The sequence below is a fragment of the Lontra canadensis genome, unplaced genomic scaffold, assembly GCF_010015895.1.
Source record: "Lontra canadensis isolate GAN:19392208 unplaced genomic scaffold, GSC_riverotter_1.0 scaffold36, whole genome shotgun sequence".
In the NCBI taxonomy this organism is placed as follows: Eukaryota; Metazoa; Chordata; class Mammalia; order Carnivora; family Mustelidae; genus Lontra; species Lontra canadensis.
This window is the reverse complement of record NW_022631030.1, coordinates 5,969,908-5,991,324: the sequence shown is the minus strand read 5'-3', so window position 1 is coordinate 5,991,324 and position 21,417 is coordinate 5,969,908. Positions and strand designations below refer to the sequence as shown.

General features: G+C 41.5%; 1 protein-coding gene and 1 long non-coding RNA gene across 4 annotated transcripts in view; one reads left to right on the top strand and one right to left on the bottom strand.

Moving 5' to 3' along the window:
• Nucleotides 1-3,620: 3,620 nt before the first annotated feature.
• Nucleotides 3,621-15,397, bottom strand: SC5D (sterol-C5-desaturase). Of its 2 annotated transcripts, none has more exons than XM_032868758.1 (5): nt 15,335-15,397; nt 7,654-7,871; nt 6,755-6,887; nt 5,104-5,204; nt 3,621-4,366 (listed from the first exon to the last, which is right to left on the bottom strand). In XM_032868758.1, the coding sequence occupies exons 2-5, from the start codon at nt 7,861-7,863 to the stop codon at nt 3,911-3,913; spliced, it is 900 nt and encodes a 299-aa protein (XP_032724649.1). In that variant the 5' UTR covers nt 7,864-7,871; nt 15,335-15,397; the 3' UTR covers nt 3,621-3,910. The 2 variants fall into 2 exon arrangements, with proteins under 2 accessions (XP_032724649.1, XP_032724650.1); XM_032868759.1 differs by lacking the exon at nt 15,335-15,397 and adding an exon at nt 7,981-8,108.
• A 192-nt stretch (nt 15,398-15,589) lies between these two features.
• Nucleotides 15,590-21,417, top strand: part of LOC116874224 — a 42,706-nt gene continuing 36,878 nt past the window's right edge. Inside the window, exon 1 of one of the 2 annotated variants that reach the window (XR_004383950.1) lies at nt 15,590-15,621. This is a non-coding gene — a long non-coding RNA (uncharacterized LOC116874224). Of the gene's footprint in view, nt 15,622-16,097; nt 16,288-21,417 lie in introns of those variants that run through there. The other variant, XR_004383949.1, reaches the window with a different exon arrangement.

The window sequence follows — 21,417 nt, the reverse complement described above, 5'->3', positions numbered from 1 at the left end:
AATTGCGTGGATCTGTTGAACCCTCTGGTCAGTACTCATACTACTGATTCCTGTATGGTCAGAATCCAGGGTACTGGCGGGTTTTGTTGGTTTCCAGTGGAGGCATGGCTTTGGGGGAAAAAAAGGACCATCCGTCCTTGGTGAGGACCCATCTGATTCCTCTCTACTTTCCCTTTGACTCCTTCCAGACACTCAGCAAATGTCAGCTAATGAGTAAGAAATTAATTATTGGTTAAAAGACACAGATGAAGAATCTGCAGAGATATTAATTATTGGAAAAAGACACAGATGAAGAATCTGCAGAGATATTTGCAGCCCCTTCTGCGCCATGCGGCTCCTCGCAGGGGTTCATTTAGTGTTTACTGTAGAGAATGACACTTCCACTAGTTCCTTCAGCAAAGTAGTTATCAAACCTCAACCGGGTCTTTTAAGGACACGCAGTTTAATTCAGTATGGATTCACACACAGCCTCTCCTTTGAGGGCATCTGGGGTCGAGTAAATCAGGTGCACTAAACAGTGTTAGAGGACAGAAAGCGTTAACTGCTGATAGAAGATTGCCAGTCAAGGTTTTTGACTTTGAAGAAGTTGTGAAGACCAGGGAAGAAGTCCTTTACTCTTTGCACTGGTTTGTTTCTTTGGGTATCTTTTTTCATGTTCTCCTTAGCAATCTCACGGCCTCAAACTTTTCTTCTCTCTGGGTCAGTCCCAAACCTTTGTTCTGATTTGTCTCCCTACTTCCCCCTTCCTCCCAGACACCAGCTCTATTTAAATAATCCGCCAGCACTGCAGACTCCATGCATCAAAATCTTCACTCAGAATTCTCTGCCAGGTCTGTGCCTGACTTCTTGAGGATGGGAAGAGAAGGAAACATGCGCCAGGGCAATGAGAAGTAGGCAATTCATGGCATGTAGAGACAGGGAGACAAAGAAACAGTAAAGAACAGGATGGCACCCGATGACAGTCTCTGGGTTTTTGAAATGTGTTCTTGTACCCTCTCCCTCCATTTCCTGATTTCTGTCATGAAAGTACAGAATTTAATCTAGACTTTTCCTTTCTGATCTTGAACTATGAAAGGTTTCCAAGTCAAGGGGGAAAGCCTTTCACTTGATGTTCCCGTGGGAAGGAATTTAGATCCTCACTTCCATGAATACTGTCTGAACTCCTCTACGGGAGACTCGCACAATGCAGTAGTCATACCAGAAACACGGCAGGACCACTTAGCATAATACTGCCCAATGAGACTGGAATTTAAGAAAAAAGGAGGGAGGGCAGAGACTGATTATTACTAACATCTTTAGGAAGCTTTCCTCTCCCTATACATTACATCCTTTCTTTTCTATTAGCAACACAATGTAAGAAACCAGAGGAAACTAACACTCGGAATAATGGAATTAAGGGCATCAGGACATCTATCTAGTGGATGGGTAACTTAAAATACTCTGGGGGCTCATTCATCTCTTCAATACCTTTATCGGGGCCCCCAAAAGGAGAACAAGTGATGTGAGCATGGCAAACTGGCTAGCTATTCCAGAAAGTGGTTGCCCCATCCTTTCAGGCACAACTAAGACACATTTCCGAGAGATGGGCCATTCGACAAAGTTTTGTCCAAAGGAACACTCGTAAGGGATATGCAGGACTTTTGGGACCTCTTTTCCTGTGGGCTCCTCCAACAAAGACTACTCTGGAAACTGGAGACAGGCAGCCCCAAGATGGAAGAAGCCTGGGTCTCAGGATGACGGCAGTAAGCTGTCCACTGACCAGAAACATCCACACTGGGCTTTACGAGGGAGAAATAACCTTGGGAAAGTCCTATAATTGCCTGCCAGTTTCCTCATGTCAAGGACTATTAATGGTGCCTGACCACGAGTAAAAGCTCAATAAATATTAGCTTCTTTATTCGTAACAGTCCAAAACTCAGGGAAGCAGCAGAGGAAGTCCTAAGAGGGAAGTGTATCGTAACACAGGCCTACCTCAAGAAGCAAGAAAAATCTCAAATAAAAACCTAAACTTACACCTGAAGCAGCTAGAAAAAGAACAACGAACAAAGCCTAAAGCCGGCAGAAGGAAGGAAATGAAGCCTAGAGCAGAATCAAATGATCTAGAAACTAAAAGAAACCATACAACAGATCAGTGAAACCTGGAGCTGGTTCTTTGAAAAAATTGATAAAATTGACAAACCTCTAGCCAGACTCCTCCAAAAGAAAAGAGAAAGGACCCAAATAAAGAAGAGCACAAATAAGAGAGGAGAAATACAACAACCAATACTACAGATATACAAGGAAGAGAACATTATGGAAAACACCAATAAATCCGACAACTAGGAAGAAATGGATAGATTCCTGGAAACATATATATGACACCAAAACTGAAGCAGGAAGAAATAGAAAACTTGAATATTAGCCGTCATTATAACAGAAAACAAAGTTTACTTCTTAATTTCATTTTTTTGGGGGCGGGGGAGTGAAGCTTTGGAGGCGGGGCTGGGGGTGGGGAGTCAGTGGAAATCACGGGCATATCTGTCAGTTACAAAACACCACCTGGTTCTCTAGTATGTTTAAGTAGCACAACACTGTAATAGTAACTCAGAAAAAAATATTTTCTTCTGGATCCCAAGCATTACATTTTAGGACTGGTCTCTTGCTAAAACAAAAAGAATGTGATACCCCCTCTTTTCTCCCCTTGACATTGAGCATTTGGGGACATTTAAAAAAGTCCTGACAATCCACATCAATTCTGTGGTTTCAAACTGACACGGAATTTGTACAAAGAATACTTTGTGCTGTTACGATATTTAACTGATACAGTTTAACAATAGTAATAATCAACTTTTATTGATTTTACATAAATAGCTTATAGAATGCCTTTCCAAATCACGTTTTCCCAATATATTTATGTTACAATTCACAACATTTATGAAACTATTTGTTAGATCTTTTTGCAGAGAAAGTGGGGAAAAAGTGAAGGGAGAAGAGGGAAAATAAGATTTCAAAACTAATCTTCAGCGATTGGCCTAAATATTTGGCAATTACTTCCTTTTATAGGAAATTACAGATTGTAACTGAAACATATCAAAAGTGCAGTGCATCCATTTAATTTAAAAAGCAGTAGTGTCAAATATATTATTTGGGCATCAAATTTCCCCTTATAAATATATTCAGGTTCACATAGTTTTTATACTTATTAAATAATGGTTTAAAATAATAACCATCAAAATCTTTAAATAATCCCAGATCTGGATTAAATCATGGTAGTAGCAGTATTTTTTTTAAATTCTAATTTGTTTTTTTCATCAGTAAAATGTATTATTTTACAATGTCCTCAGAGAATAAGCTTCCTACACTGGAAGATGATAATCTTACTAAATCTGCTATTAACTAGGTCATATACGAGGCCACTAATAAGTTCTATCAGACATTTTTTTCACACTGATGTATCCACGTGTACAAAATACTAGTAGTCATTATTGTACCAACACTGAAGACTTAACCATTCCGGAAACAAGGAACCATGTTTATATTATTATTTCTTTGTTATGATGCTTAGTCTTGGTATTAACAAGCACAATGTATTTTTCTTAACGAATATCGGTGGATTTATTAAGGCAAAGGACATAACCTAGTCCTCTCAATAATTTATTCTCTATCCTTATAAAAATTGTTGTTGAGGCTATACAAGTTACAGATATGCTGGCTACAGAGACATGACCTGTCCTGGAGACCAACACCTAGTATGGTAAGCATGAGGTTAAAATTTCGGTGTTCACAGCATTCCTTCTTTGATCTGCCATCACGATCATTCCTCAGCAGTACCCTCAAATACCATTGACTTGCTATGTCTCTTGGTTTTATGTATGTAGATTAATTTTCCTTATTAAAAATATTTCACAACCGTTAACAATAGGACAACAATCTACTCAGTCTTTGTAAACTCTTCACTGAATAATTTTTCATTTTTACAACCGTTTTCTGCGTGGCTGTTGTGCTTTTCTTCTGTCATCTTCTTCACATAACTAAGTGGTCCCTTCCCTTCAAAGGAGGAAGGATTTTTGAAGGAGCCTCCAATTCTATCCCACAAGGTGAAATACTGTCCGTAGTTGTAGTCAAAGAACATGTGGTGGTCTGTATGATGGGCTGAGCCATTAATAAATGGCCTTAAGATTTGGGGGACACGGAAGTCGCCATCATGAATGGAAATCGTCCAGATATTCACCAAGATGTACAAACTTAAGTAAACCACCTTGTGTAACGGGAAGATAAAAGGGTATATATGGTAAGGTAGACTCTGAAGGAAGCCATCCACAGGGTGAAAAGCATGGCTTGCAAATGGAGTCGGAATCTTCCAGAGATGATGAGGTTTGTGTATGCGCTACAGAAGGAAAGAACACAGTTAAGAACCACCTTTACTTTTCAACTTAGCTCTTTATGCTCACATTGTGGAAATGACCTAACTAAAAAAAATTCTCTTTAAATCCCCAAATCACTTGATAAAATACACCCTGTTACCTGAACACAGTAACATTTTAACACAGCCTGTCCAGACCCGTAAAGAACACAAACAAAATGCACCTGGTTTCTGTCTTGACTGTGGCCACTCAGTTATTCAAAAAGTTAGAGGGAATTCTTAGAAATATAAAACAGAATTTGGGGCACCTGGCTGACTCAGTCAGTTAAATCTCTGCTTCAGCTCAGGTCATGATCTCGGGGCCCTGGGGCTGAGCCCCGCATCGGACTCCCTGCTCAGTGGGGGAGTCTGCTTCTCCCTGTGCCCGCCCCCCTGCTTGTGCACGTGCTCTCGCTCGCTCTCTCAGATAAAATCTTAAACTAGAAAACAGAATTTGTAACCATACACTGCTGAAATGTATATATATATTTTCTCTTCCCCTTAAAAATGACTCTACCTGGGGCACCTGGGTGGCTCAGTGGGTTAAAGCCTCTGCCTTCGGCTCTGGTCGTGATCCTGGGGTCCTGGGATCGAGCCCCGCATCGGGCTCTCTGCTCAGCAGGGAGCCTGCTTCCCTCTCTCTCTCTGCCTGTCTCTCTGCCTACTTGTGATCTCTGTCTGTCAAATAAATAAATAAAATCTTAAAAGAAAAATGACTCTACCTTATACACAAGTCTATGATGAAGGCCTCTGTGAATCCAGTAGATCAGCATGTCGGTGAAAAAGAGGAAGGACATTACACTAACGATGAGGCGAAACCAGCCTAGAAGAGATGACAGGGTATGTCAGAATCAAGATCCAGCTTCCAGGACCAGAGTTTACTTGGTACTTGTCCATCTAAGCGCACAAAATGGGAGCCTAGACTCAAACACTATAAACCGTTTGGGCTAATGTGATACACTATAAATTAATCTCCCTTAACTGTCTGGTATCTGTTGCTTTCCTCATTTCCCTCCCATAAAAACTTGAAGTTAAACTATGAAGGCAGTTATGAGACAGACAAAGCATACACTTAAGGCATCTTTATTATTTAAATCTCCGAGCGTAAGTAACACCACTTATTTTTCCTTCATATTTATTAGTCTTTGTAAAACATATCCTTACATACTATCTTCCTGCTTAGGATTTTATTTTCCACTAAACAGCTCAAGCCTAGCTTTTACTCCTTAACCCAACACGTTCTGATCTTTCCAGCCTCCTCTGTTCCTGTACTGAGCAGGCTGGTTTACTCAATGTCCTCCCCACATCTTGGAAGTCTTAACCTCTGTACCTTGACTTATTCTGTTCTGGGTTCCTAGAACACGATTTCTCTTTTCATTATTTTTACTCAAAATCCTATCCACTTTTCGAGGCCTAGCCATTTTTGTTCCTTCCTTTAAATATCTGACCTCTTCCTTGGACAACAGGTGTGCTGGTGCCAGCAAGCCTGGGTTCCAGTCCTAGAGCTGCCACTTATTTGCTGAATGACCTGGGCAAGTTATGGTCCGTTGATTTACTCACCTATAAAAGGAACCTAACAAGACCCATGTCATAGAACTGATGTGGAATGGAACAGATTGATATGTGTGAAAAGCTTAGAACTGTAGCTGGTACATATTAACATTCAAGAAATACTAACTACAATTCTTACTTTCTAATATTTAGATACTAGAGATGGGTCTTCATTGAATAATTTCAGAATTTCACAAAAACTTAACTTAGGCACTACAGGACTATCTGTAATAGCAAAAAAAAAAAAAGACTAATGTAAAGATCTAAAAATTTGGGGATCAATTAAATAAACTATGGGTATCTACAAATTGTGATACTATAACTAATATACTATATAATGTCAATATTTACTGACATGAAAATATGGGCATTTACACTACTAAGAAAAAAAAAATCAAAGTCCAAACCAGTTTGTATGGTAGGGTTTCATTTTTGTAACATAAATAATGGAGTAGACAGGCATATATGTCAAAAGAGGTAGTTTCTAGGTAGCACGTTAGCGGATTTTAACACTCTGACTTTTCTGATTTTTTTCTAATTATCATGTATTACTTGAGGGTTTTTTGTTTGAGTCTGAATTCAGTAAAGAGAATAGTGAATGAATGCAAAGGTCTCTCTCTGATCATACTCAGCTTCCCTGGGCCCAATTCCACCTATCACCAAGACTTTAAAATTGATAGATTAGGAAATGAATGTATGTGGCAAGGCACAATACATAAAAACAGAGCATTAAAAACAATTAAACAACTTTTTTTTTTTTTTCGAAGAAGAAGACTGGTTCTTTAGAGAAACCACTGTCTGACTTTCATATTATATACTTACCACTGGGAAACTCTCCTATGTCATCATATAATTTGCTGTAACCTCTCAACTCTAGCAGGAACAGTGACACCGTGGGAATACTAATCCATGGCAATGACTGGACAGTAAATATGATCTCTCTATAGACTTGATTCTGAAAATGAAATGGCCAGTACTTAAAAATCACAAAATCTATGTTAAAGAAAAACCAGCACAATATTGTCTTGGGTTGGATTTTTACAATCTCTTTTATTTGAAGAGGCTCGTCACCAAACTGTTTCCGTGAAAATGATAACATGTGGGAATGTATGTGTAAGGAAAACATTCCTTTTGTAAAGAGCAAATGTAATAAATACTTTAAGTTCTGAAACTTTCTCTCGTTCCCACAAAATTGGATGCTACATTTCCATTTATGGAATAATCCTTTCTTTCACAAATAACGTCCATCCCCAACCCTCTTGATTTTCTCTTTTTTTTTTTTTTTTTCCAGTCCTTGGAGTCACTGATAAATACAAGTAACTGGAAGAGAAAAAAAATGCCTGTAAACAAATCTACAATCTCCCAGCTAGTCGAAAAATAGATATGTAATAAAAACGTGTTTCAGTTTGAGAGTCAGATATTAAAACAATTACACAAATGTGTGCATTTATTGATTCCTCATTATTAGCAAAGAAATTCATTCCTATGTATCCAGGAAGACACCAGGCTTATAATTAAAACAACAACAACAAAGTTGGATTCATTTATTTGTTTAAGAGAAGGAGAGAGGGGATTAGCCCTACCAAAAATATCTAACGTATCTGAGGCTAGCTGCAAAAATTTTATTTAATGGTTATAACCCAGTTTAATCTGAAAAGCTCACAGATACCTATTATTTTTACTATAACCGTAGCTAAAAAGTAGGTAAGACAATCACTTACCTTTAAAAATTGTGGATGCTTCATTAATGCATGATCATAGACAAAATAATAGCTCAGTGTTGCAAAGAAGAAATAAAGGATATAAGCTCCAAGATTTGTTACAATCAGGAGACTAATAGTTTGTCGGAAGATGTTATCCTCAGGCCATGAGGCTGGATAGATGTACGGTGTAAAAAAATAATAATCTGCAGCATCGAGTACAAGATCCATCTTAACCCCTAAAGGATAAACAGGTGCAACAATTATTTACCCATGCTGATAGTTCTCCATGCAAAAAAAACTTCTGGAAAAATTGTACATGAAGTTCCTGCTTTAATAAGCACTTACAGTGTAAGACTGCAGCTACCAGAATCCCTGAAATGCCATCTTTAGAGCCCAAAGGAACTTACATGTCATCTCTAGCCCAATCTCTTCATATTATACACGGGGACAGCAAAGCTCAGAGAAACTGAGACCCAGAGTTTTTTTTTTTTTTTTTTTTTTCTCTAACATCTGCTGATTGGGGGCGTCCATGCAGATCTAATGCCATCTTTGTGTTCTTTTCCAACAACTCCTATGGCAATGTGGCAAGTAGTAAAGACGGGGAATGCAGGAAAGTGGGTACTCAGATGTTTCCTCCTCTGGCTACGAGTTTCAGTGATACGTCTCTTCTAAAAGGACTCCGATTTCAGAGGATTTTCCTTCAGTGCTGAGACTCAAAGACAAATTTGCTAGATGGATCTATGCTGCCACCTCAGGGACTATCTGTTCTTGTGACAGAAGGAAAGGCCACTCCCATTGACAGAAGAAAAGGAGACAGGTTCTAGATTAAGAACTAGAATACACTAATTCCTCTTCCCCCAGTCAATTCTCTAGATCGGGGGCTGGCAACTGCAAACTTGTAACTCAAAGTTCGAGGAGGAGAAGGCACAAAAGAGTTGTCTGGAAATAATTTAAATTTTTCAGTTGTCTTCCGTTCAGCCTGCCTGGAGCTTGGATCACCCGTATGTGTTAGTGAATTAGCCTGAAGGTTTCTGCCCAGGTATTTTGAGACTCATTCAAACACAGTGGGTGTGACTATATACGGAGACACCATTTCTTTGCTATGACTTAACGAACACCCTACAGTTGGATGATACTCTCTGCTGGTAAGGCTGCAGGGAAAAGGACATGATCCTACCCTGCTATGGGCTCGCAGTGGCGCAGCTCCTAGGTGGAGCGATTTAACAATATGTCAGCACAGGACTCCACCACCCCTGTGCGTTTGTGCTACACTCGGGCTGTCATCTGGTATTATCTTAGCTAATTCATTGGGGTCTGTTTAGCTGTTTCAGGATCAGTTTCGTTTTTCACTACAGAAGCCTCCTAAATTTCTGAACCTTCCCTTCTTAATACTAACATTTGCCTTCAGCACAGCAGTTCCTCAGGACGTGTCCTAGCTTGTTTCACGATCAATGAAGCAATCGGTGGCGTTTATTTACGTTCTTATGATCAAATCCACTTAATCAAAAGGTGGTTAGGATGTTCACTTTCTCTCCTGGGCTGTGGTTTCCTGTTTTTCATTAGTTCTTAACGCCTCCCCACTGGGGTAAAACTCCAGCAATCTGTTTTTCCAGTCTCTAAGTCACATGTGTCGATAATGCCCACGCTGGCCTCTTCAGTAGGAGGCCTCACAGACACCAGGTGCAAGCTCCTACAAGAATTTCATGTCTGTGCTATTCCTAATGACGGATGCTTCCATTCATTGTGTTATTCACATGGGTTATCTTTATTTAAAAACAATATTTCCATCTGCAATTAAACCCAAAGTAATAAAACAGTCCCAGCAAAGAGCAGAGGTAGGGGTATGTGACAGGGGCACCAACACACAGGGGGCACCTCAGTCCGCTGGAGGAAGCCTGTGCCGTCAAATGAGTTTGAGTGCCAGTTTTTAAAAAAACAAAATAAAGCCCTGGTTTTTCAGACCTTGAAACTGTGGCCAAGGGACTGTGGACACGTGTTCCTTTGTGTGACCTCACTGCTGTTTATTTAACTCTTGAATAAGTATTTGGATAGATTCTTACCTTATGCTATTTAAAATAACGCAACAGGGGCGCCTGGGTGGCTCAGTGGGTTAAGCCTCTGCCTTTGGCTTGGGTCATGGTCTCGGGGTCGTGGGATCGAGCCCCACATCGGGCTCTCTGCTCAGCAGGGCGCATGCTTCCCCCTCTCTCTCTGCCTGCCTCTCTGCCTACTTGTGATCCTGTCAAATAACTAAATAAATCTTAAAAAATAAATAAATAAAATAACGCAACAATGATTAACCCAATATTGTGTGAACTTCTACAAGCGGAAGAGCTAGGACAAGGATGAACGGGCTCGGTGACGTTGGTAGATATGGCTAAGTTGGTCTGCATAGGAGCCGTGCCACTGTGTGAGCCCACAGCTGTGTAGGATCGTGCCCATTTCCTGACACCCTTACAGACAAAGAATATCAGCAAATTGTAGGAAATCTGTTATCTGATAGCCAAGAAATGATTATCTTGGTATAGATTTCTTTTTCTTATTATGAGTGAGGTTGAACAGCATTCTATATATTTAGAGTAATTTCTATTTTTTCTGTGCAATTCTGTTTTTACCCTTTGCCCATTTTCCCACTGGGTTTTTAGTTTCTTAAAATCAAATTCTAGAAGTTCTTTATTTACTGAGAGTGTTTATCCTTATTTATGATATGAGTTGCAAGCATTTTTTTTTTTCTCACTTTGTCATGGAAAGTTTTCTTTTAAAATTTTTTTTTTAAAAAGATTTTAGTTATTGATTTGATAGAGAGAGACACAGCGAGAGAGGGAACACAAGCAGGGAGGGTGGGAGAGGGAGAAGCAGGCTCCCAGTCGAGCAGGGAGCCCAATATGGGACTCGATCCCAGGACTCTGGGATCATGACCTGAGCCGAAGGCAGATGCTTAACGAATGAGTCACCCAGGTGCCCCTTAAAAGAGTTTTTTATTTATTCATTTGAGAGAAGGAGAGAGAGAAAACAAGCAGGGGGTAGGGTCAGAGGGAGAGGGAGAAGCAGACTCCCAGCTGAGGAGGAACTCTGACCCAGGGCTTGATCCCAAGATCCTAGGATCGTGGACTGAGCTGAAGGCAGTCAACTTGATACACTTAACTGACTGAGCCATCCAGGCATCCCTGTCATGGCAAGTTTTAATTAATTAATGTTAAACACCAGATATTGACACATATCCTTCATCACACATTGTTAATTCATTCAAATAACAAGTATGAAGCACTACACTAGGTAATGAGCATACAAATATTGAAAAGATACAGTCTAAATCCATCTGAAAGGTGAGGCAACTATGGAAACAAACAATTACATCAATAATAATGCTATAATAAAGGTATATACACAAATTCTACATAATTAAAAAACACAACTATCCCAGCTTATAGTAGAAGGCTTCACAGTGACATTTTATTCAGGCTTTAAAGGACATTATCAGAAATAAAAGATTAGGGATGGCTAGTTCAAATAGAAATAACAACTTGCACGGTGCCTGGGTGGCTCAGTTGGTTCAGTGTCTAACTCTTGGTTTCGGCCCCATTCATGATCCCTTGGGTTATGCAATGGAGCCTCAAGTCAGGCTCCGTGCTCAGCAGGGAGTCCACTGGAAGATTCTCCCCCTCTGACCCCCCCCCAATAAATACATAGATAAATCTTAAACAAACAACTGGCGAAGGCATAGAAAAAAGTCATGGTATATTCATGACTCACTGGGTGTCACTGGTGGGTGCCAAACAGTAAGACAGGGGTGAAAGAGAGGGGGGAAACTGTTCCAGGATAAACCTGGTAAAAGGAAATTCGTGTCAGGCTGTTCAAAGCTCTGTTGCCTTGCTAGGGAATATGACTTTCCCTCATACACAATGGGGAGATACTAAAGGTTTCTGAGCAGGAAAGAGGTTCTAATCAGATCCATATTTCATAGAAACCACTCCATTAGGAATATGTGTACCGATGAGAAGCAGAGAGAGAGAGAGAGAGAGAGAGAGAGACTAATTTGGCTGGTCCTCTGGTAGACTAACTAGCTTAGCAGCTCTGAGAACACACATGCACGTACACTGGAGATTTAGCAAGTAAAAAATCCACAGAGCTTGATGACCAATTAAATGCTGGAATGTGAACAAGGGAGAAATCTAGGATGACTGTGAGATTTTAGCTGGCCTGAGTGGACGGTGATGTCATCATAATCAAGAGGGAATGCTGGGAGAGCTGGCAGATTTGGTGCCACAGGGACAGGGTGCATAAGCAATGAGGGGTTCAGTTTGGGTCTTAAATTAGCTTTAAGTCTATGCTTACTCTTAGACATAAGCACTGGACTACATAGAAATATGAACCTGAGGTTCAAAAGTGAGCTTGTAGTAGTTGAAATGGACGCCATAAGGGGTAGAGACAGCCAACAGAGATCATGTGGCAAAGAAACTACACAAAGTAATAGCAGGAAACAAACATTTTGAAACAACCCAACAATTGAGAAAGATTTTGTGACACCACTAAAGGTTGGTTAAGAGTTTACAGACTAATCTGGATGTTACCTACAGTGTTGCTTAGCCCTAAATCAGTATAGTACAGCCCAAACCAACTCAAACATTAACTAAGACTCTTCTTTATTCAATCTTTAATATCAGATGCAAATAATTATCTTCAAAAGGTCTCAGTCCTTTAAAAAACTCCTTAGTTTTACTTTTATCTGAAGACCACGCTAATTGTGTTCATTTGTATATTCCCTGGTCACAATTGCTGTTACAGTAAACCAGTGCCTGGAAGGGAGGAAGAAACGTGCCTCAGTCTTTCTAGAGGCAGTTTAGATACTGGGAAATAAAACCTGTTTTAAGTGCTTTTAGAATTTTGGTTTCAATTCTCTTTGTTGAATGCAGTAATTAAATATTCATAAGTGTACCACTATACTTTCTGACATCTAACACAAAATCTTCCGAAATCAGTAACAATATGACCTCAAAATTGCAAATCAAATTTGAAGTTTAGTGACCTCGTGGTGCAATGGTAGCGCGTCTGACTCCAAATTTGAAGTCTATAGGCAGACCCACATCTGTAAAATGGAGATAACATATTTCCATTGTAGAACTGTTGTTAAGGTTTAGAGGCTAAGGCCCTAGTGTTTTGTCACCAACTGACACAAAAGTTAGTCAAATAGGAGCTACTATTACTGCTGTTAGGGGGCTGAAGCGGAATCAAAATTACTTTAACCTAAGGGAGAAAAAGGTGTCATTTGGCTTTTCCTTTAAAAATAATGGATGATATCTAATATCAATATTTACTCTACACTTGGTACCATAAATATTATGTCCTTTAACACTTTCAAGAAACCCTAAGGGTTTGGCACTAGTGTTACAGGTAGTAGTATTATGGATGAAGAAGCGGGGCACAGGAAATTCAAGTAATCTGGGGCACCTGGGTGGCTCAGCCGGTTAAGCGTCTGCCTTTAGCTTAGGTCATGCATCCCAGAGTCCCAGGCTTGAGACCCACGTTGGGCCCCCAGCTCAGCAGGAAGTTTGCTTTTCCCTCTGCCCATCACCCTGCTCATGCTCGCGCGTGCACTCACTCTCTCTCTCTCTTTCTTTCTCAAATAAATAAATAAAATCTTTATAAAAATTCAAGTAATCTGCTTGGGATCATCAAATAAACAAATGTTGGGGCTGGAACTCAAACACTTGCAATTGGGTTACAAAATCCCAAGTTTGTTGGTTTTTTAAGATTTTATTTATTTACTTATTTGACAGGGAGACAGACAGACACACACACATACACACACACACAGGCAGGGGGAGCAGCAGGCAGAGAGGGAGAAGCAGACTCTCGGCTGAGCAGGGAGCCTGATGTGGGGCTTGATCCAAGCACCCTGGGATCATGACCTGAGCTAAAGGTGGATGCTTAACCAGCTAAGCCACCCAAGCGCCCCTCAAAGTCCCAAGTTCTTAAACCAAGACGTGAACCAAGTTCGAATGCCTCTTCATCACGATCTCAACTCTTCAGCTCCTTATTTTTTTAAATTCTCAGTGACTACCAACTCACAAAATTTTGCATATAATTTTAAGGTGATTTTACCCCCTATGTCCGGGGCTCCACAGACCCTAAGTTAAATATCCCTGACTGAAACAGATGCTTGTATTATTTTACCTTCACAGAAACAAAGAAAACTTTTTTTTATAAAGTACAGTTATTAATAAAACACAATTAGGCTAGAACGACTGGGTCTACTATTACTTTGGCTTTACTTTAAAAATATAGATCATGGGCTGCCTGGGTGGCTCAGTGGGTTAAGCCTTCTGCCTTCAGCTCAGGTCATGATCTCAGGGTCCTGGGATCAAGTCCCGCATCGGGCTCTCTGCTAGGCAGGGAGCATGCTTCCTCCTCCCTCCCTCTCTCTCTCTCTCTCCCCCTCTCTGCCTACTTGTGATCTCTCTCTCTGTCAAATAAATAAAATCTTTAATAAAAAAATATATAGATCATAATTGTTAACATTTGTTGAGAAACAGGTGTTATGTAAAAGCATTTTTTATGAATCACCTTGCTTAATTCTCATAACCCTACCAGGCAGGTACTTCCATAACTCCTACTTTATAAAAAAGGGAAACGGAGGGCAGGAGTATTTAAGTAATTTGTCAAGTACCAAGTAACAAATGGGAGGTATATTCCAGAGTCTGCTCTCTCAGCTTCTACATTCTTATCTCTCAACCTGTATGCAAACACAGAGGGAATTCTGAGATCTCATGCTAATTACCTTACATAATGATAGGAAAAGCATTCTGTGAGTGATCAAGAATCATGTATTCATCATTTTTTAGATGCTTATCATTATAAACCTAAACACACGCACACACAACGACGGTGACATAAAGACAGGTAACCTGCTGGAAGGTTTTGGTTAAAAATACCTGGCTACCACGAGCTTTCCAGACTGGAAACTTCTTTTCCTAGTGATATTTGGAACTTCACCTATCCTACCACCTCCAAATCCACTCTGCTATAACATACGGATGCCGGTAGACACAATGTTTTCCTTTTACGATGCTAACGTAACAGATCATTTCCCTTCCCTCTTAGTCTTGTCAAACCGTCGATTGTTGTCTCCCTCCATCCAGTAACTGGGGTTTGCTCTGTAATGGTCAGGAGGTCACAGCCTAATTTCTTTGCCCCTTTAAAAACGAAAGATTCCCTCCAACCCAGAGGGATATCTGTCTCGAAGTAAAGCATTAGTGTTGGCTGCACAGACTCCCTCGGATGAGCGCTCCGCAACATCAGGCATTTCGTTTCCTGCGCGCCTATCTCTGTGCCTGTTTCTTTCACGTGCGGGCCTCCTCGGCGCCCCGGAACCACCTCTGGCTGGACAGAGCCCCCACACCCCCGGTCTCCAGGCCAGCGGTGTCCCCTGCACCCCGCACTCGACGCATCACGGCCCGCGTCGGCTTCCGGGATGCCCGGCTGCCTGCCAGTCCCTGGTGCGGATCACCGCGGAGAGCCTGACACTCAGGCGGGGTCCCACCCACGCCTGCGCCTAGCGGGAGAAGAAAGGGCCGGCCGCACAACTTCCCCACCTGGGCCGCGTCGTGCTGATGGCTCCCCATCCAATTTCCTCCCCCTTCCCCGCCCGTGCGGCTCAGGTGTATCTCGCCTCCTCCTCCCGCCCTCCCGTTATCCCTACCTCCAGAGAGTCCGTGGCCAGCTCGGCCTCCGCAAAGTCCTAGGCGGCCCGAGCCACTGGGCTGCCGGCGGCGATCAGCCAGCGGGTAAGGCCTGGAGGGGCGTAGCCAGGCACACGCTCCTAGCGGCGGGCGCCGCCAGCCAATCAGGGGCCGGCGGCATAAGCTGATATGACGGCAGATCGCGCGACTTGGCTGCGCGCGGCTCTCAGTGGTCACGTGGGCGCCGCGCGCTTGGCCACGCCCCCTCCGTCCTCCGGTTGGAAGCGAGGGCGGGACGCTGGTTCAGGTACCCAAGCCGCGGAGGATGGAGTTTCAGGTTTTGGTTTTGTTTGCTTTTCAGCTGCCACTTCGGGTGTAGCTGAGTCTTGCACGAAGCAGATTGACTGTGTTTATGCAGACATTCCTAAAACCGATGCCCTACCTTGAGGGAAATAGGTATTTTCCTTTGAGTTGAATGTCGGAGGCATTTCCCCACTTACATTGAAGGAAGTTCAGTACCTGGGAGACAATGACTAATATTTCCCAATCGGAGTGTGTGGTTTTGTTTTGTTTTGTTTTGTTTGTTTTTGTGGTGGTTTGCGGTGGTCACGCTTGTAAATCGAATTTCTGGGAGTCTCAGTGTAGGGCTTCTCTGGCCAACCGGCCGTCTTGGCATCCTCTGGGAGTTGCTTGGAAAGACGGATTCTCGGGAGTCGCTCAGACCTTCTGGATCAGAACGTGCCGGAGGGTTCCAGAAATCTGTATTTTAACAAACCCCAAGTGAGTCTAAGGTTTGTTGAAGTTAGAAAACCGCTGCTGTAATGAATTTGATCAGTCGGGAGAAAATGTCCTTCCGTGTTGCTCCCTCGTGAGTGATCAGTAGAAGAAAACGCTGAAAAGTGATAATGCTGTTAACTAAGTTTGGGAAAGACCCATTTCTGTTTCCTTACAGGAGCATCAGAAGTGCTACCAGGTAAGGGGAGGAATGAATTAGATTCCATAAAAACCTTTTATATGAATATTGTTTTAAATACCTGTGGCTTGCCTCCTATTTTCTTTCTTTCTTTCTCCTTCTTCTTCCTCCTCCTCCTCCTCTTCTTCTTCTTCTTCTCCTTTTTTAGTGGGCCTGTAACAGTATTAGTTTCAGGTGTACACCGTAATGACTTGATAATGGTATATTCGTTTCAGGTGTACAACCTCAAGACGAGAAATTGGCTCCTACTTTCCAAATCACATTTCTTGTTTCCTTTGTCATTCTCATTTAACCCTTTAATGTTTGAGATTAAGATTTTTATGTATCATTTCTGAGAAACATAAAAATGTGGTTTGTTAACCTTGAAAATAAAACAGCCAGTTATTTTGCCAGCAAAAAAGGGGTTTATTTGGGAATAGTAGAAGATTGCAATTTAGGGCAAGCAAGCTATGGCAAACTCACAGGCAAATCCACAGGGGAAAAAAAAGAAACTCTATAGAGAAAAAGGGGAGGTCGGGAAGGCTGTTGTAAATAAAAGTCCATTGGAATAAACTGGGAGTTGGAAGTAGAATGGCTTTTCGTTGGCTTTGTTGTGACGGTCTTTCATTGGCTGGGTTGTTGCTAGGGCAGAGGGAAACCTTCCTCTTACCAGGGTAGTAAATTAACAGCAAAAGTAAATGGACTTGCAAGGTTAGGCTCTTCCTTGTGGGGTCTGCAGTTGACTAGGAGTGAAAGGGTGTACGAGCTCCCCCTGCTGGCCACTCAAGTCCCTTTTAGTGAGATTTCCTTTTATTCTCACAGATTTAAAAGGTATAATTTATCTAGTACAGAGGTTCCACATTTGTGGCTGCTGTGGACTTGCTTATGTGGTTTGTTTAGTTCGAAAGTATATTTTTCCCTTGAATTAAGTAATTTCGCATTTTAGAAAAATGACCTATTGTGAAAGATTGGGAAATCTGACATTGAAATTATAAGCAAACCTCCAATATAATACCTGAATAGCTAGAATTTTATCATTGAATATGTACAGGATTGTGCACCACCACCAGATGGTGATACATGCTATGAAGAAAACAAAAGGGTGAAAGGATCAAAACTGATGATGGCTGTTTTATTAGACAGCATGGTTACAGTACCTTTCTCTGTGTGGGGAGCATTTGACCAGAATGGAGTAAGGGAGCCTCATTCACTTGGTAGATTCTAAACCGAGATTTAGAGTCTGAGTGTTTTTGATGAGCTGATGGGGCCACAGGCTCGCAAGCATCTATTTGTATGACTTTAGTTTTTAGATAGAAAAGAGTATTCAGGGAGAACCTGGGTGGCTCAGTTGGTTAAGTGACTGCCTTCTGCTCAGGTCATGACCTTGGATTCCGGGGATCGAGTCCCACACTGGGCTCCCTGCCCCACAGGGAGTCTGCTTCTCCTGCTGACCTGTCTCCTCTCATGTTCTCTCTCATTCTCTCTCTCTCTCTAAAATAAATAAATAAAATGTTAAAAAAAGAAAAGCATATTCAAGAAAAAGGTAGGTGCACAAGCATCCAAAAACAGATACAGGAAGAGAAGATATTTATTCCTCAACCTGGTGCCATGGATTAGGTTAAAACTTAATAAGTAGCTACTTAATATTTTAGGGATCAGAGATCCCTCTGAAAATTAAATGAAATCTATCATCTCTGTCCCCCCAAAAGTACACATTGCATACAGTAGAAGCTCTTCCCAACCAGAGTCCACTTAACTAATGTTCTCAATAGCCTTTCTGAAATATGCCAGCCGATCTTTGGAAAATACTAAAGACTCACAGCTTGTAGCCTTCACTTTGGTTCACTCCTGTGTATCTCCTTCCACCAGTGGAGTGGGATGCTTAACAAGAGCCAGTTATGCTACCAATCTATCGATTTCTGTTACACTCCTCATAATTACACAATTACATTTTACAAATTGGTAAAATTTGAGTCTGCAAAGAAAAATAATTTGGGTTTTTTTTAAAGATTGATTGATTGATTTGAGAGAGGGCGAGCGAGCGTGCAAGAGCCTGGGCACACAAGCAGAGCCTAGGCAGAGAGAGGGAGAATCTGAAGAAAACTCTGTGGGGAGTGTGGAGCCCATCGTGGGGCTCGATCTCATGACCCCAAGATCACAACCTGTGCTTGGGGCTTACCCCCACCCAGGCACCCCAAGACTTATTTCTATGAAAACCAAGAACGTTTTGGAAAGACAGCATAAATATGACTGCTAATATAAATAGCTATTGAATTGGGTGTAGGCAAGGTGGTTATGAGAGACTAGAAAGACTTTTTCAAGCCCCAAATCTGGCAGGATTCTGCCTTCAATTTGATCTGCAAGAGTTAACTTGTCTCCACTGCAAACAAATTAAAGTTGAAAATAAATACAAAACTCTGGGCCTATAGTTTAGGCAATAGACAGCCTAGAGCTCCAATCAGAGGGACCGTACTCAAAAGAAAGACCTTAGGGAATGACTGGAGAATAAATATTTAGGTAAAAATAAAATTCTTAAAGCATACGTATATATAATATTGATGAGGCTGTAGGTCATGTGATAGACACCCAAAATAACAGAGGTTTACTCCAAAGAAAAGGTTTTCTTTCCCATGAAAGTGTTAATTAATGTACTTGTCTGTGGTAACAAGCCCCCGAATTACAATGACCCCAACACAGTAGAAATTTAGCTTTCACTCAAAAAACAGTTCAAATGGATGATCCTGGTCATTGGGTAGCCCTCCTCTAAATGGGATCCAAGTTTTTCCATCTTGTAATTCTGCCATTGTCATAACTTTCTGTGTCTTCTCTATAGAAATTGCCAAGAGGGAATGGAACGTGCATACCCACTCTTTGAAAGCCTTGCTCTGAAAATTCCATACATCCTCTCTGACATTCTCATGGTTACACCTCGGTTACGTGGCTCCATCTAACTATTAGGGAGGCCGAGAAATGTAGCCTTCATTCTGGTAGTCTGTCTGTTCAGCTAAAATCAGAGTTTCTAGGGGCGCCTGCCCTTCAGCTCTGGTCACGAACACATGGATTCTGGGATCGAGCCCTGAGTGGAACACACACTGACTGCAGACCAGTAAGGACCCGAAAGCATGCTCTGTCATTTTAAGCAATCGAGTCTATTTTCATCAAAGATGCAAGTGTGTATTTATTTAAAAATAAATACTATACAAGAGCTTATAAAGGAAAAAAAAGGCGTGTCCACGTCCTAATTCTGCTCTGCGCAGGTAATTATTCTTTACAATTCCGGCTGTATATTATGCCATGTACCCATATATTCACACAAACATTAGTCATGCTTGCTGTGCCATTTAGGGATATCTCTCTCTCTCACTTTGGAGCCTTAGGATTAGGACTCTGGGCTAGAAACAGTGCTTTTACAGAAAGCTGCCATGTGACTCCTGTTAAAAACCAAAATTCAACTGAGTAGATCTGAAGATCTATTTGGCTTTATTTAACCACTCATGAATCGGGCAGCATCCCATCTAGCAAGTAGAGAGTAGCTCCAAGGAGGTATACAAAATGGAAGGTTTTATAGGCAGGAGGAGGGTGAGACAAGGAAGTTGAAAGTGGATTGTTTTAGGCGAGGTCTCCTTCCCTTGGGGGGAAAGCAGGAGTTCTTTCTGAAGCAGATCACCTCACTAATGCTGGTGTGGAAATCCCAGGCTGACTGGCTTCAAATTCCACTCCTGGGAGGCTGACACTGCAGTGTAGTCAGTCAGGAAGTCTCGGTGGGGCTTAGCAAAAGTGACTCCATTTTGGATCTGCTGTTTCTTTTTAGCCTTCCCTTAGATGAGTTCCATAACAACAGCAGAGCGTAGACTCATTCATGTACACTAATGAGGCATACCCATAAATTTCCAGAAGTAACAACGGGAGAGATTTTTGTCTGAGACCATGGGTGAAGGAGCAGTTGATCTGTGACATTTGAACTGTTGATGTTGATGTCATTTGTAACTGTGGGCTGGTGGGTCCTGAGGAAATTGGAGTTGTAAGTAAAAAACATATGCTGGAACAGAATAGTACGCAGACAGGATGTTGACTTTCTCTAAGGAACTCCAAGCAGCTTCCCAGGTCAAGTTAAGACTCGAAGGAGAAATGGGAGTTCGCCGGTGTCAGGCAATAGGTAGGACTAGAAGGGCAAGGAGTTGTCTGTGCCGTGGGTGACAACATCAAAGAGCATAGCCTGGTACAGTAAAGCTCAAGGTGAAAATTGTCTTAAATGAGACCGTGGAGGATGGGCTCATGAATGACTTCTATTTGTTGGAATTCTTTTGAAGCCTGGAATGTATTTCTTCATGGGAGAATTTAAATTAGCATCTGCCAGGCTTCTGCGAATTCTACTAATGGAAGGTCTCTCTAACTTAAATTTTCACTTTAAGGTCTTTAATACTACGAAGACAATAAGAATTTGGCCCAAGGCCTGGCTTTCAGCTCTAACATCTTTTTTTTTTTTTTTTGAGATTTTATTTTTAAGTAAACTCTACCTCCAACATAGGGCTCAAATCTATAACCTTGAGATGGAGAGTCACACGCTCTACTGACTGAGCAACAGGGTGGCCCTCAGTTTGAAATTACTTGTCAGTGATTTCCTCCCTTTGCTCAGCACTGACATTTCATTTTTTATTGACTTCTGTAGTCCTCTTGAGCCAGTGGTGGAAATTTTTTAGTGAAGAAGTTTATCCAGATACCTAGGTCACCAAATTATCAGAAACAGAATGAAAACCATCTTTCTGATGAAAGAGGCTAGCATTTTATTTATCGGCATCTTACCTATTAAGAAAACTATTTCCAGATTTCTGCGCTTTATAAAATTTGAGGAAAGGGAAGAACATGAAAATGGCTAGTCCACAGAGAGCTAAGACTTTCCCAAACATCTTTTATCTCCTTATTGCCTTTCTTATCGCCAGTGGACTTTGAATGTCAGAGCTAATTTATTCTGGTCCCAAGGTAGTGCCAAGAACAATAGTTTTGAAGACTTGGGTCCAAGGCCAGCATGGTTACACTTAAAGTTTGTAACTTTGGGGATTTGTTCCTCCTCTGTAGAACACAGAACGCTAATACATACTCTACCTAGTAGTTTGCTAGGGCTTCCACAACAAAGTACCATGAACTGGGCAG